The 15789-nt window shown below is 36.6% G+C and overlaps 1 protein-coding gene across 1 annotated transcript in view; it reads left to right on the top strand.

The window, feature by feature from the left end:
- SETD3 (SET domain containing 3, actin N3(tau)-histidine methyltransferase) overlaps positions 1–14405 on the top strand; it is a 62292-nt gene extending 47887 nt beyond the window's left edge. The window contains exons 7-13 of the mRNA XM_086613681.1: positions 565–623; positions 2457–2571; positions 6888–6962; positions 9658–9824; positions 10467–10552; positions 12297–12457; positions 13067–14405. Coding sequence (XP_086469807.1) covers positions 565–623; positions 2457–2571; positions 6888–6962; positions 9658–9824; positions 10467–10552; positions 12297–12457; positions 13067–13510 — 1107 coding nt within the window. The 3' untranslated portion in view covers positions 13511–14405. The remainder of the gene's footprint in view (positions 1–564; positions 624–2456; positions 2572–6887; positions 6963–9657; positions 9825–10466; positions 10553–12296; positions 12458–13066) is intronic.
- Positions 14406–15789: the final 1384 nt, after the last annotated feature.

The raw sequence follows: 15789 nt of genomic DNA, 5'->3' as shown, positions 1-15789 counted from the left end.
CTGATTGATGTTTGTCACCAGAACTGGTGAACTATTTTAGTCTGTTTTGGAGGTGTAGCGCAACTTTTGCTGAATAAAACCTTTATAGATATTGAGAAAGAATTGAAAGTCTTGTATAATTTTTGCTTTCATTTGTGAAACACCTTACTAATATCCCAAAGAGCAGGAAAATGTAGAAGTCGGTAAAATGTAATAGGCACTTATTGTCTGATTCTTTTTTTCTTTTTTTTTTTCCCCCCACCCTGCACCATGGGCTGTTTTGTTTTACCTTTACATACTCGATCCACCTTAAATTTTTTATTTTTGTATGATGTCTGTGGGTTCCAGCCTTGAAATATGAAGAAACAGATTTATGGCGGCTGCTGGGCACAACAAATTAAGTTGACAGTGATGTATGAGAGCATAATAGCATGATGATCCCTCTGTAGCGCGGCTGGACGCCTCCTGCTTCATTTGGCTCTTGTTAGGATCTGTTAGGCAGCTAAATAATGAAATTCTGCTGACTGATTTCTGATTTTTTTTTTCTTTCTCTTTTCACCTTTTTCTGAAACTTGCATTTCCCAGACCCATCCTAATGCCAGCAAACTGCCCTTAAAGGATTCATTCACTTACGATGACTACAGGTTTGTCCGTCTTTTAATTCTTTCTCTCCCTTCCTTTTTTGTTTGGCTTGTTTTGTGTTTTTTTTTAAACATATAGTGAACTGTGGGGCCCTAGAAATACTTCATTGGTGGAAAAGCCCTATTGTTATTGAAATGTTAAATGTAGGTTTTGATACTAATACACTTAATGAAGAAGAAAGTAAAATAAATATGTAGATTTTAATTGTTACAAAGGAATAATCATTATGAGCAGTTAATTTAGCCAACTGGCACATATAGTCTGAGATTAGTAAGTTAATTCTTTGATTTCTTTTTTTATAAAAGGCTTTACCAACGCATGGTAGTAAAAACTAATCTTTACAGTGTCTGTTGAACAGGAGTGCTGGAGAACTTGTTGTACAGGTGAAGCATGAGTGTCACTTGGAGGTGCTATAGGGGGTGACATAATTAAGATAAAAATAAGAATAATTAAGATAATGAGAGCTTTAATTCTGTTAAGTGATTAAAATAGCATGAATAAAAGGCACTGCTGAGGTCTTATAGGGACTTTATTTAATCTGCTTCTACTTCTGGGTAAGTTTATGAAAATGGGACTTCCAAAGCATGCCTCCTTCGCTTACAGGGTTGCAGAGGAACACACCAACTTACATGTGGAGTGGTCTAAAATTTTGCGGATACATTACAACAGTTAAAAAGAAACATATTGCTATTATGTTTCAGTGTTTGTATATAAGAATCATCCACAATTTTAACTTGATTTTTAGAAACTAAGTAGATTTCAATTTGATGGTGTCTTTCTAAGCAATCTGTAGTCCCGGAAAAAATCCTTCTGAAAGTCTAAATCTGTATGTTGAATACTTGTTAGTAGTGGAGTCTGTGGGAGTTAAAATTAGTTTGACCTTCTCCTGATGGTATTCCTTTTTTTTTTTTCCCCCTCTCAAAAAAAACCCACAACAAATCCATGTATTAAGGCCAGAACATAGTGCAACTAAGATTATTTCCCCCTCGGCATTTAATATTCATTTTTGTCTGAAAGAAAATAACAATGAAATTTTAGAAAATACTGGTATGTTAAGCTTTTCTGAAGATTCTTATGTTTGAATTGGTAGCTGGCATTTCATTTGCTTGACCTGACTTAGAAGAGTTTTGAATGAAGTCTCTGTGCTAAACTATGTTATACTTTATTCATCTTTTTTACGTGGGATATCTGTTCGGAGTATTGGGGCTTTTTTTTTCTTTATTCTATTAGGAAGAAAATTTAGCAATACTGACCTAAGCCAAAAATTCACAAGCTAAAGAGAAGCGCTTACCAAAATACCATCCATGTGTCAGGTGATGGCACTGGTTTCCAGTTCATGCAGTACATAAGCTCTTTAGGGAGTGAGGGGAAAAATACCTCTTGGTTCTCACGAGAGTCTGCACATAGACAAGAGCTACGGCTGTCAAGCAGTAGCTGTGAGCTGGTCTGAAGCCTCCAGGAGTAGCTGACCCCAGGTTTGGAATGTGTGGTGAGAGGTACGTGTGCAGTGAAGGGCTGGGGAAGCAGAAGGTGACATGCGAGTGGGTCCTGGTTGAAGTGATGGAAGGTATGAAGCTTCTGTTGCAAAGAGCGCAGAAGAGGGGTGGGATTGCAGTCCTGACTTGGGAATTGGTCTATGTGCATGTCTTGGAAATCTAGGAACTGCTGCTTCTCCTTCAAGTGGTATTGCCTCCTACTGTTACTATAGTCAAAGTGATCTTTAAGGAAACTAAGTTTGGAAACTCCCAGCGTAAATGATTGCTTCAGATTGGACTATAGCCAATCACATATGGATTTTTTGAACGTTGACCATGTCACTTTTTTCACTTTTGTAGATGGGCAGTTTCCTCCGTCATGACACGGCAGAACCAGATTCCAACAGAAGATGGTTCCAGAGTTACATTGGCTCTAATACCTTTATGGGACATGTGTAACCATACCAATGGACTGGTAAGGATTTCTTCAGTGTTGCTGGAAGGCTTTAGGACTTAAGTATTAAGCCTTTCAACTGCTGTGGAACAGTTTAATAACACTTTTCATTATTAACACAGGTATTTTATCTTCCCAAGTGACCCTAAAAAACTAGTATCTGAAAGAAAAATTTGTCAGTTTCTTAACTGTCTTACTGTAACTTTTCAGGGATAACTTTCTTCATCTTGAGAAAACTTTAGAAGTGATTGCATACTTGCATACAGTTATGTCTCATATACATATAATGTGCCTTTAAAAGTTTTCAATTCCATGATACCTTTTCTCCAGCCAAATTTGAGTATTCTTCTGAAATGGAGTTTTGTTTCTGATGGGCTGAAAAAGATTCACAGTACTGGACAGATTTGAACAGGAAAGCAGACAATGATGGAGGTTGCCCCTTGAAGCTACCACTAGGGAAAGTGATTAGAAATTTGGAATGAAGAAATACTGCCTGCTTTCCTAAGCAAGCCCAAAGAGCCTTGTTATGGCGACAGCAACAACAAGAACAAAGCCTGGTTCAACAAAAAACAGTACATCTGTTACTACATCAAAGAAACAAAATGCAAAAATACTACTTTAGGGCATATTAAACATTAAAAAGGTGACATATGCATATAGAAAGTCAGACCTGCTGACATTTTGGCTTACGTGAGCTAGTTTAAAGGATGAAGTCTTGATTTCATTAACAGGCAAGATATTGCTGGGAGTGGGGAAATGGAAACCTATAAGAGGATGGTTTATCAATGTTACAGCACGTCTCATGTACACTTCAAAGTTCATACCCTCTAATTATGTTTCCAGTAGATAGTATTATTTATTGTAAGCAGTGAATATGACCATGCTATTCAAGCAATCTGGGTCTTTTGTGGAAGAGTCGACCTGAGCGTTAGAACAGCAGCATGTGTTAGTATTGTTGGTGTAAGAAAAGCCTGGTTTAAAAGAACAAATTGTAAAGCAAGTTTTTTTTCACTTGACACTTAGCTAATTTATTGTTACTGTGACTGTACCAAATACAGCACGCTAGGCTAGGCTACAAAGTTGCAAGTGTCTGGGGTTATTTATTTATTTTTCCCTATTGAAAGGTGATTGTATGTTTTTCTTTAACAGCAATTCTTGCTTTTCACTATTTGTTATGCAATCTCATAACTTTGATTTAGCAATAAAGCTTGTATGAGAGTCTCCAATATAAAGAAAACTGCTTAAAATTCAGAAATATGTATTTTCGTAATATGAGTCTTAGCTGCAAGCATCAGTACTTCCTGTACCCTCTTCCTGCTGGGCATCTCTTTCAGGTGCTTTTGCAGAGACTTGTCTGTATTCATTAGACAACTCTTAATGAATGCCTTGAAAGTTGGGATTAGAGGAAAGAGGAAGAGAATTAAGGTTCTGGGAGGGAAAAAATTAAGTGACCTATGTTAAAAGAGCAGCTTTGTTTTAATCATTCAAACTTCTATTTAAATTGATAAAGTAATTTTTATTTTTATTATGCTCTGTAACAATGGGTTTGATATGGAGCCAGCCTCTGGAGCCAAACCTGCTAGTGCAGTAGTATATCAGGGTTGGAAGCATTTTTTTTATGCTGAAGTGTATTCTAAAGGGTGGGGGGAGAATGTGCTGAACTCAGATATTTTGTATTTATATACAGATTTTACTCATTTATTTCTATAGAAACTAGTTTAAATGGTTACAGATTTAGGAGGGATAGACAACTGTAATGTTGAGAATCAGTTAAGAAAAGTTACTAAACCTGGTTTTGTTGTGTGTTAGTTTCCTTGTACTGTTAGAAATAGGGGGAAAACTGCTAAGATAACTGTCAGCTGTCTGTACTTCATATTATTGTAGAGAGAGGTGAGTGTAGGTTCTGCTCCAATCATAGTGCATCCCTTTTAAAATACGTGAAGGGAATTGTTTTTCACTGAAGAAAGTAAGAAACAAAAGATGGTGTTTCGTGTGCCCCTGCCTACTCTGATCCAAACGTGGTGCTGAAATACTTCTTGAGCCAATCAGCCACTATAGGTCCCTGTTCTTGCTTTATTCCACAGGGTGCCTTTCCATGAGCTAGATAATAAAATGCTTTTTGGGCTTTAACTGGAGCTAGGTCCATCCAGCTTTTTCTTGCTTCTGACACTATTAATTAGATCAACCTGCCTCTAAGAACTATATCAAAATGGTTGTCTTCATGCATTTCTCATTGTTATTCTGTAGTGGGATTGTATTTTGACAGTCAGAGGTCGATTACCAGTTCTGCCAGAGCTCTAAATAAGCTACATTCTGCCTGTTGGGCTGGGTCCATCCTTAATCACTGACCAAGCAGACTATTGCATGCTTTATACACAACTTGAAATTCATGTATCAGTCTGCTTCAGAAATAAAACTGAAGGGATGCAATTTGTCAGCTATCATGTGGGAAGAGAAGTAAACACCCTGTTAATTCTCTTACATGACTGCTATTAAAAGAAAGAGGAAGTAAGAGTGTAGCACTCCATTATGCTGTATTGAAAAGCCTTTCAGAAGTGCTGCTGGTTTTTGGGGGTGTGTTGTGTTTTTTTTTGTGTTGGTTTTTTTTTTTTTAAAAAAAAAAAGGCAAAAATAAAAAACAATCCTAAAAATGATCAGTACTCTAGTGAAGCATGCTTAAACTGACAGAATCCTTTTCTTAACATACTGGAATTTCCCCAGTCCTTGAAAGCCTCCTATTCCACAGGCATTTCAAGAGACTGGAACGGAGTTCTCACATTCAGAAGTATTTCATTGAGTTTACACACTAAGAAAAATTCAGGACAAGTCAAGTGCTGTCAGGAGTTCTTTTTTTTTTTTTTTAATGGAAGTTGCAGTTTTTCAGAAGATGACTGTATTTGAACTTGGAAGGTACATTTGTCATAGAGAGGGTAAATCCTCTAGCACTTGTAAACTGCAGTTCAGGGTTAGATGACCTTCTAAATGAGAGGTCTTAATTGAGGATTGTTCAGTCCAGCATAGTGAATGTACAGGAATTTCTGCGTTCCAACACTACAGCCTGTGTTTTGCAGTAGGCTGTATTGCATGACTCTGGTGTTCTGATCTCAATGTACCATAAACCCATTAATAGACTTGAAGTGGTGTCATCTGCCCACAGAGCCATCCTGCAAGCCCCCGCAGGGCCAGGCTGCCCATGCTTGGGGCTGCCCTTTTCCATTCGGATTTGCCGCATCGTAGACGAGTTCCCTGTGCTCACTCTGAAAGCACCGTTTCGACTGAGAAATGCACACTTGATACAAGCAGCATAAAACTATTAACAAGTAAACCATCAACTAAGCTTTCAAAATAACCATGGACTTCTCTCTTTGGACAAACTGCATACAAGATGGGAATCGGGGTATACCATACCTCAAATGTAAATCAGTTTATGAACAAGTATGTTTTCATTTACGAAGGCTGAGAGAGAATCTTTGGCTGCTTCTGGTATTTTTCCCAGGTCCAGAGCATATTTTTCCGTAAGTTAGCGCTGTCAGTACTGAATTCAGAATACCTACCACAAAAGTTGCTTCCCGATTGTTCAGCAGCTTATGTTCCATCCTGTGGCTGCATCTGTGCCTGTATCTTTGGTAATGCTGTTCAAGAACATGCAGCTTGTCACTTTAAAAAATATTGCATTTTTAGGATAGCTTTACTTGTTAGTGTGACCACTTTGTGATTTTGTAATTTTTTTTCTGAGAAGTACCAGTTTGTTAAGAGAATTTATTTTTCTCCCTTGCCTGCTACCATAAAAAAAAAAAATCCTTTTAGCATTTTAAGAGTTTTACTTAACTTTAGATAAAGGGATTATTTGCAAGTAAATTATAATTCTCTGAAGATTGTATCCCCTAAAGATCCACAGTTATCTAATCCTTTTACATTGAGAGATCAAATATGTGCTGGCAGTTGAAGGATAAAGCACAGCATATAGAGCTGTCAGTGCCTTGCACCCTTAGGCCTCATGGGAGTGACTGAAAACTCCAGAACTTTATAACAAGCTCCCAGCTTTAGCACAGGACTGTCTGTGGTCTACGGAGGGTACTTTCCTCAGAGCCTTCCATTCATCTCGGGTAGGTCATTTCTTCCCTTAGATTTCTTTAATGCAGAGACTTTTTTTTAAAAAAAATGTGTTGCTCAGGAATCGTAAAACAATTTCAACCAGCTATATTCTATTGTGCAGAGGAGAAATGCATGCAATTGCTATTGTTAATATCTGTTTCCAATAGGACAATGTTTTCTCAATGATGGGGGAGATAAATATAAAATACTAAAGGTGCTTTTGTTACTCTTTCCTTGGATAGATCACTACAGGCTACAATTTAGAAGATGACCGGTGTGAATGTGTAGCACTTCAAGATTTCAAGGCTGGAGAACAGGTAGTGTGAACAGTTATCTACTTAATTGCCCTTTAATTAAGTTTTGTGGACACTTGGTAACTCCCTACGAAATTTTAATAGCAGAGTGGTGTGGATTAAGCCCTGCTACATTTGAATTTTATTATGCTGAGCTAATTTTGTGTGAAAATTACTACCAAGCTAAGTGAGTGCACGTTTTTCAGAATAAAACTTTTTCTATCACTTGATAGACCACAACTTTAGGAGAGTTTTGATCCCTCATATTTTAGAGAACTAGTTGAAATATTTAATCCCTAGTAAATGCACATACAACAACACTGAATTTGGTATTCTGGATGAGATTAATAAAAGGCCATATCCAAAGGACCAAAGATAAATATATTTTAGATTTGGGATGTCACTTTTTCTGCAATAGCAGACTGTAGAGTTTTTCTTAATGTAGTTGGTTTGTTTCTTCTTAGTTTTCATTTAGCAAGAGGTTAAATGCAGTATAGTTGCCAGTCATTTTACCCATGTTGCCATTCCCATGCTTAGTGAAAATGAGAAAGGACCTACAAATATACTCCCTCCCTTTCACACAGGCATGCACGCCTGTACACACTCCTTAATCCTGAAACAGAAAGTACCAAAGGGTGAGTCTTGCACAGATGCGTGGAGTAGTTCAGAATCCAGTATTTAGTTCAGAACTGCTAAGAAACAAAAATGCATGTTAAAACTAGTGATGTATTGAAGACAGTGGTTCCAGGAGCGTAGGAGATCTGTGCTGTGTCAGCAGCCAGCCTAAACCCTCAAGTGTAGTAGCACTCCATTTTTCCTACTGCTTGTGTGACTGCAGTCAGCACGGACAGAAAACTTTTGTCTATGAAACGTCCTGAAATATTTTGTAACTCAGTTTCTGAGTTATTACCCTTAGTGTGTTATTTTGCAGTCTTACGCTTTATAATATTTAGATTTTTGTTTTTCTTATGTATTGTTGCCTTCTTTTTTAACAAAGATGTGTCTGAAAAATTTTTAAGTGTGTCTTTCTGAAAGTATATTTATCCTCATTGCTATGCTGAGGTTTGCAGTGATTGTATATTTTTGTGTGTTGCTCTTAGAATTTGTTATGGTAGTCAAATATTTGCTGTTTTTTCCAGTACCGGTATGATGAGTTAAAAGGGGTCCACAGTTTTTCCAGAAGTGATCCAATTTATAATTTTCCACAGCTGGCAATGGATGTGTCATATAGCTGTTCTGGCTGCTTTCTCCATTTCAATTATAGAGGCTTCCTCTATTTCGATTTTATTTTAGTAGTTTCACTTTATCTGCTATTTATCAAATTTTTTTATAAATTTTCTGTACAAACTTTAACTGTTGTGGACATCATTAAAGCACTTTAATTACATAATGCTTCAGACTTTTAATATACTGTGCATATGTTGTTTCTTACAGTTTCAGCAGGAAAAGTGTATGATCCTTGCTTTTACTACTAAAAAATGTGAGACAGCAGAAGTCCACAGAATCTATCAGGCACTGGCCTTGAATACAACTTTTTCGTTCTGTTTAATTGACTATTTTGTAAAACAGTCTCAGAGTGTAAAAGCATACTGTACAACCTACACATGATTTTAGTGACTTTTAGTTTAATGTGAGATGTATCACAGTAGCTTTAAAACATGAGAGAGTTAGCAACTTTCTCCTTGACTACTGCCTTAACATACCTGGACAGATCCCTTGTTCATTGTATGAGTGTGTTACAGTATGATGTTTACTATAATTTAATATAGTGCTTAAGCATTTATTGTTTAGCATAAATAGTTCTAATCTAAAATTGAAAACAAAGAAAGTAAATGGCATTGTGAGTGTTGTTGAGCCCTTAAGAGAACACTGTGCCTTTCTGTCAGCTGGAGAGGAGTGGCAGCTTACAGGTATCCAGAGCATTGCTGTACCTTAAGGGTAAGAAGGCAGTTCTGTAACTGTTGAAACTTTTTTTCTGATTGGCAATTCCGTTACCAAACAAAAGGGGAAAATATCCTCTGGATGCTGGAGAAGACAATGCTACTCTGACCTTTTTGTCCTATGTGCTTCATACAGTACCACATACGGAGTTAAGCACTTTTTGCAGGTTATATTTAGGAACTTCTTTTTTAATGTGAATTAAAGTTAACATGTTTGCTTTAGATAAAGAGTTCAGAGTATAACAAAAATACTGGCTGAACACAGATCAGATATCTCTGTATGATATGCCTTAAAAGTAACATGCAAACAAAAGCAAAGTGGATCCATCATCATTGTAGATTACTCTTTTGGGTGGACATATGGGGGTGGAAAATGACCCCAGAAACACCATTTCTTTTAATGGGCCCTCTTTGTCTCGGATTTTTTCACCTTTAAAAGGCGTAGGATCTTTGAAAGCTTATTTCCATGTACGGGTATTTTATGACACTGTGAGAAAACAAAGCATTTTGATTTTAAAATATAGAGTAAGAACCTCTTATCTCCTTTCAAAGTCTCTGTTACATGAATATGTTTACATCTACCTCTAACGTATATTGCCACACTATATACGGTATTTGAATCAGTACCAGAAAACAAAACATGTTTCTTTATATAACCAAATATACCTTATATTCAGAATAGTAACTCTTTCAGGAAATAACTTTCAAATTATGTCAGTTTTGTGAGCTGATCCTAAGCTTTTTTTCCTGTCCCTTCACTTCTCTTTTCATCCTTCTAGATTTACATTTTTTATGGCACTCGGTCAAACGCTGAATTTGTGATCCACAGTGGTTTTTTCTTTGATAATAATTCACATGACAGAGTGAAAATAAAGCTTGGCGTGAGTAAAAGTGACAGGCTGTATGCTATGAAGGCAGAGGTCTTAGCTCGTGCTGGTATCCCAACGTAAGTAAAACACAATGCCATGGGTTTTTTAAAATGTTTCCAAAGTGTATGGTGTCCAGTAGAGCATATGTAAAGCTGTTCTATGATCATTTTCCTAGGTGTAGTATTTCTCCTGTTTGTATAGCAAATTAAAGTTATTATAATAATATTTACAGAAGTTCTCTGAGCTATATTATCGTCTAATTTGGACCATATATAAGGAAAAAGGCCTTTGTTTTAATAACCATTTGAACAAAAACAGAGGAAGAATTAATTTGAAGCAATCTGGGTTTTCTTTCTTTTCTATCCCTTGCAGACATACTGTGATACTCAGTATGTGAACCACAGCATTTTCCTTTAGTCTTTCAGTCCAGAGGGTACTCTTAGGAGCAGCAGACGTGAAACATTGCATTTTCATGAATTTATTACGAAAGCAGTATAAAAATAATTGTAAGTGTAAAATTGTAGAGACAATTCTTCTTTTTAGATACAGGTTAGGGAAGCTTTTCTTCAGTTTGAACTAGTATTACCTAATTCTTTAAAAGTTACTTTTGTAACAGTGCATTTGTTGTATTCTTTAAGGTCTTTTATGTTGAAATAAGTTCAAAGGTACAACAATAGAACTTGAGTTTACTGTTGCCGTTTAATTGTTTCTTTTATTAGTTCTAGTGTTTTTGCCTTGCACTCCACTGAGCCTCCAATCTCTGCCCAGCTCCTGGCTTTCCTTCGAGTGTTTTGTATGAGTGAAGGTAAGATGTTTTATAAAGATAATCTAATTTACGTTTGTTTTGTGTTTTCTTGTGGGTTTGGGTTTTTTGTTTGGTTTGGTTTGGGTTTTAAGTGCAGCAATGTGATAGATATTTATATAAAACATTAAACTAGAAGATCGGAAAAGTCGAGGAGTTGAGGTTAAAAAGGGATCTATAAGCTAGTGAGAAACCCAATCTTTGGCCGTGTTGTGTGAGTGATTGTTTTGGTAACATAGGCCTTTCTGGAACTCCTAAAGCATGAGGTGATGCAGTTTCTAATTTTTTTTAATCTCCCAGGCTGTTGTGAATGAGTGAGCTTTAGAGCTTGATCTTTAGTTCTTAGGTTTAAAATGGTTCACGGAACAAGATGATGTGAGACTTAGGGGTTTACATGCTTAGAATCATAGCATATTAGCCATTATTACTAGAATCATTTAGGTATGCAGTTGGAATATTCTGTACTGTAGGAGAAATGTGGAAGAGATATTTCAAAGTTAAGTATTTTCAATATTTTGGTATTTCATAATCTAAAACCAACTTACGTATTTGCAAACTATCTTTGCAGTGTTTCTCTTATGTTAGGGGGTTTTATGGGGAAAATATGTATACAATTAATAAATATTCACCTATTTTGTGCGTGTGAAACGAAATGTTTATAATAGCTGCTTGCTGGTTAGATGCAGTTTTGGAGGTTGTAGGTGTGACAGTTTTTCATGACAGTGAGAGAATTCCCTTGCAGTTAGGGATGCTGTGCAGATGATGTGGATTTTAATACCAGTAGGAATACTGAAGTTGATAAGTTTTTGCATGTGCTCTATTTGCTTTCTTTAATAAAAAGAACCTGCCTTGTTTAGTGTAATGCCTTCATGGCACCCTGTCCTCTATCTTTTAGAGCTTATTAAGAAATAAGAATACAATAGTTCAATTGGAAGGGACCTACAACAATCACGTAGTTCAACTGCCTGACCACTTCAGGGAAGCAAATTCAAGTAAAGAAAACTTTAGGATGCTGATGGGATGAATCTTGGCTCAGAGAAGAAAATATAGCTTGTAAACATTTTAATTGCATTACTCTGATATATGATTGTGCTCGGGTTATTCATATGTCTTAAACAGTTTTCTTATACAGTATTTATTGAGAAACTGCATGCAAGTGGTTTGTGATGTTTGTGATAACTGCTTTGCAGGAGTGAAATTTGGTAATTAAAAGATTAATGGAATTTGTGTAATGTCAAGGAGCTGATTAAACATTTTCTGCGCTGCGTGAGGTTCGTTTGATGGATGTCTTTTCTGACCAACTGTAGGGAGTTTCTGCTAGTGAAAAAGATGGCCAAAACAATAGGAAAAATAATACATTGCTATTTGTACACTCTCCAGCCTGTTCCTTTTATTATCTAAAAGTTTGCTGAACTCTTTAAAAAATTGCTCCTTTTATTTAACAAGTATTATACAAAACATTCCCTCTCACTGTCAGAGTTACACTGTGTATGAGAGGTTATGATATATGAAGTATCTTTATTTCAGGGTGGAGCAGAAGGTCTATTTTTTGCTAACCTCAAGACTCACGCTAGCCTTTTTGAGGAGAATGCTAGAAAAAAGCAGCGTATCTGATAATTCTTATTTGAGGAGATTTGAGTTAGTTGCTCAAAGCTGTGCTACTGAAAATAAATCTTCCTGCAGTTTGTCAACTGACAAAGTGAATGATGAGATTTTTTTTAATAGATTGATTTTACACTTATTGCAGAAGAGCTGAAAGAACATTTGATAGGCGAGCACGCCATTGACAAAATCTTCACTCTGGGGAACTCTGAGTTTCCCATTAGCTGGGACAATGAAGTTAAACTTTGGACATTCCTAGAAGCCAGAGCATCCCTTCTTTTGAAAACCTATAAAACGACTGTGGAGGTAAAATTATCATTGTATGTAATTTAAATGTCTGAAATGTTTTGTATGGTTGTAGAAAAGGATATTTTGTCCCCCATCTTCTTTACAGACTTTGAACGTTAATACATAATTCATTCTGTACTTTTTAAAGTGTAGAAACAGGCATGCGTTATCTAAGGAAAATCAAACAAGATTGCAAAAAAAGAAAATTTTGTTAGTGTAATTTTGTATTTTTTCTTTGATTCTCCAAATAGAGGCTACCTGCTTTTTCACTGCAAGTAAAATGGAGAATCAGTTTCAAGTCGTAGTCTATTAGTTGCATTTTGTAGACTGCAAAGAACTGTGCGACTATCGCAAGCATAGAAGTGAACCTACACGTTTCATGTATTTTTGAAGTCTCCTGACTTGTTATGCAGACTGATCTATGTGGAAGAATTTTTGGCTTCTTTCTGAATTCCTAACAAAATTTCACTGGGACTTCATGCAGAACCCCTCATTCATGTATGTCCATTTTGGACCAGTCTGAAGAACCCAGTGTCACTTATTGTTAATGCATAGAGAGAAAAGTTGAGCCTTTTTTTTGATTGTGTTAGTTGTTAGGAACAAACTTGCTTTTTTCTTTTCTAACAGGATGATAAGTCCTTCTTGGAGACCCATGACCTTACTTCACATGCAGTCATGACTATCAAATTACGCTTAGGTGAAAAAGAGATCTTGGAGAAGGCAGTAAAGAGCGCAGCTGCTAGCCGAGAGTATTATACCAAACAAATGGCAGATGGAGCTCCACTTCCTAAATATGAAGAGAGCAATATTGCCTTGTTGGAGAACACTGTGGCAGACTCTAGACTCCCTATTGTCCTGAGAAACCTAGATGATGTGGAAGACCAAGGGGACTTAAAGATTGATGAAGCTATTGATGCTGAAGTTACAGAGAATGGGTTTGTAAATGGTGAAAACTCTCTATTTAATGGGACCAAATCAGAAAACGAAAATCTAAATAAAGAGAAAAGCAACAGAGAGACTGAAGATGCCAAAGAATCTTTTTCAGAAAGTACTGATGAGGTTAAAGAATAGTCCTAAAATTTTACTTTCTTGTGAAATTAAATTAGCTGAAGTTTATGAACAGTGCATTTATGTTGGTGTGTTTCTTTGTTAACATTTCTCTTTCTGCAGAGAAAAATGGTTTTGCTGCTTTATATAAAAATGAATTTTTAAGTTATTTAAAAGATTTAGCATCCCTTTTCAATTAAGATTGCCATCTTGCTTTCAGGCAAAAACTGGGGAAAGAGGTGCCTTCGGAAGATTTTGCAGCCCTTTGTTGAACCAAATGTATTTTCTTCCTGGGGAAGAATTAAGCTCTTCTATCTGCTGTGCTTTTGTTGTTCTGTCACTCTGACTACCGAAATTAAAAGCTTGCTCTGCCTCCTGCCAAGAAAAGCAGAAGGCAGGACTGACTCGGTATTCAGCATGAAGGTGGGAGAGCAGTACAGCAGAAAACTGGATAAGAGGATCAGAAACTTGGGAGACTGGAGGAAAACCTGTTTAAAATCAGGTATGCCAGTCCAGAACAAGGTAAGGTGGCAACCTTATGATTGGTAGTTTTAAATGTTAATGAGAATCCAAATTGTGCACACTTAAAGTGATCTCTGAAGATTTCGGTTTACTTTGTCTTTTGTTTACTGTATAAAAATATCTCATCTTTCTTCTTCAGTCAGAGTTAGGCTGCTACAATACAACATTCACCAACTTTTAAAGGCTGACTTCTTTTTATTTCCAGGCGGTAGCTTTTATTTACAAGGTTGGCAGTGCTACTGGAGACCGTGAAAGCAAATAGGCCAAGCCACAGCTTTAAACTGTACTGTTCAAAGTGAGGTCGCTTCCCAGCTTCTTCAGGTTTTCACAACTAGCTAGAGATTTTCAAAGCTACACTTTTGACTAAACCATTATTAAAAGGAAAATATGATTAATATTCCTGTCTGCTACTTCATTTCTGTGTTGTTGGATGTAACGTTGAATGTGACATGATGGTTACCTGATCTTACTCAACTTCATCTTTTGGTTAAGATATTAATTGATGCTGTTTTCTGGCAGGCAGGCTAATGTATTTTTGGTCCAAGTCCACACCACAGCCAAGCCTGCAGTACACTTTGCCATTTAGATTGTGTCTCCATCTGATGTACATTTCCTGGGATACCTCGACAAGTTAAGCAGATCTACTGTCTCCAGCAGTTTTGCTCACCCTCGTACTATATGTTCTAACCTCTAGGTGGAAACAATACAATCCTAGCACAGTGCAATCATCAGAACAAGGTTCCAAGGCTTGACTTTGATATTACCTGGGTATTGGGAGGAGAGGACGATGGAATATTTTTATTTTTTGTGGGTGAATGGAGAGGAGCAGAAAGCGATTTAGTTCTGTTCTCATTATTAAGGACTTTCTTTTACCTTTGTATCCTTAAGTTCTAGATAATGGATGGAATGGACAAGCTTGGACAATTGTTTAAAGCTCCAGAGATGTTGCAAGCTGCTCATCAAAGATCGGTTGCAGTAAAATGTCTTTTGGCATATTCATAGTCTTACTAGATTTTGCTTTTTTTCTACTGCAACTTGGAAAATGTGTTTTTGCATAAATCTTTGGTGCAATACACATGATAAGTAGTGACTTTCAGGTTGCCATAGCAGTTTTGGTGTTCAGCTAGTATCAGTGTGGGGAAAATAGAATAAATAGTTTTTTAAAAAATATTTCACTAAGAATGGCATGTTGCCATTGCACCTTGGATATTGCTTCACCACTAACAAGATGCTGGACCAGTATTTTTGTAACTATATGCTGCCTTTGGTAGAATGTTATGAATTGTTGGCTTGACAGTTTAAATGTCATACAAAAGTCATTACATTTCAGTTTTTATTAGGACCAATATTCCACTTCTGTTTCTGCCAGTTACATTGCACAGCATTGTACTAGATACTATGATGCAATTCTGAAACTAGCCTTCCCTGAAAATTATGACTGTAATTCAGAATTTAAATGCCTTGATTCAGTCTGAGACACTGTATTTTGCTCCAGTATTTGCTGATATCTATGGTCTAGCAAAGCCTGTGGTCACCACAGGACAGAATGTGTGGGTTTTCCTGAATAAAATATAGTTCTACCATGTCTTCTCTAGTGCGTGTATTATACAATCAAAGCCTCTACCTGCTACCGACTGCTGTATCTTTTGGGGACTGTGGAGAGAGGAGTAACGGTCCACATGTGCAGATAAAGATTAAAGGAGAAATAGCTGGGGAAAAAAAATGAGGGATTCTAGTAAACAGGAAGGGAAAGTGATTTATGAAGTGCATGGTCAAATTCT

This window comes from Tauraco erythrolophus, chromosome 6 (genome assembly GCF_009769465.1).
Source record: "Tauraco erythrolophus isolate bTauEry1 chromosome 6, bTauEry1.pri, whole genome shotgun sequence".
NCBI lineage: Eukaryota > Metazoa > Chordata > Aves > Musophagiformes > Musophagidae > Tauraco > Tauraco erythrolophus.
This window is presented reverse-complemented; position numbering and strand designations above follow the sequence as displayed.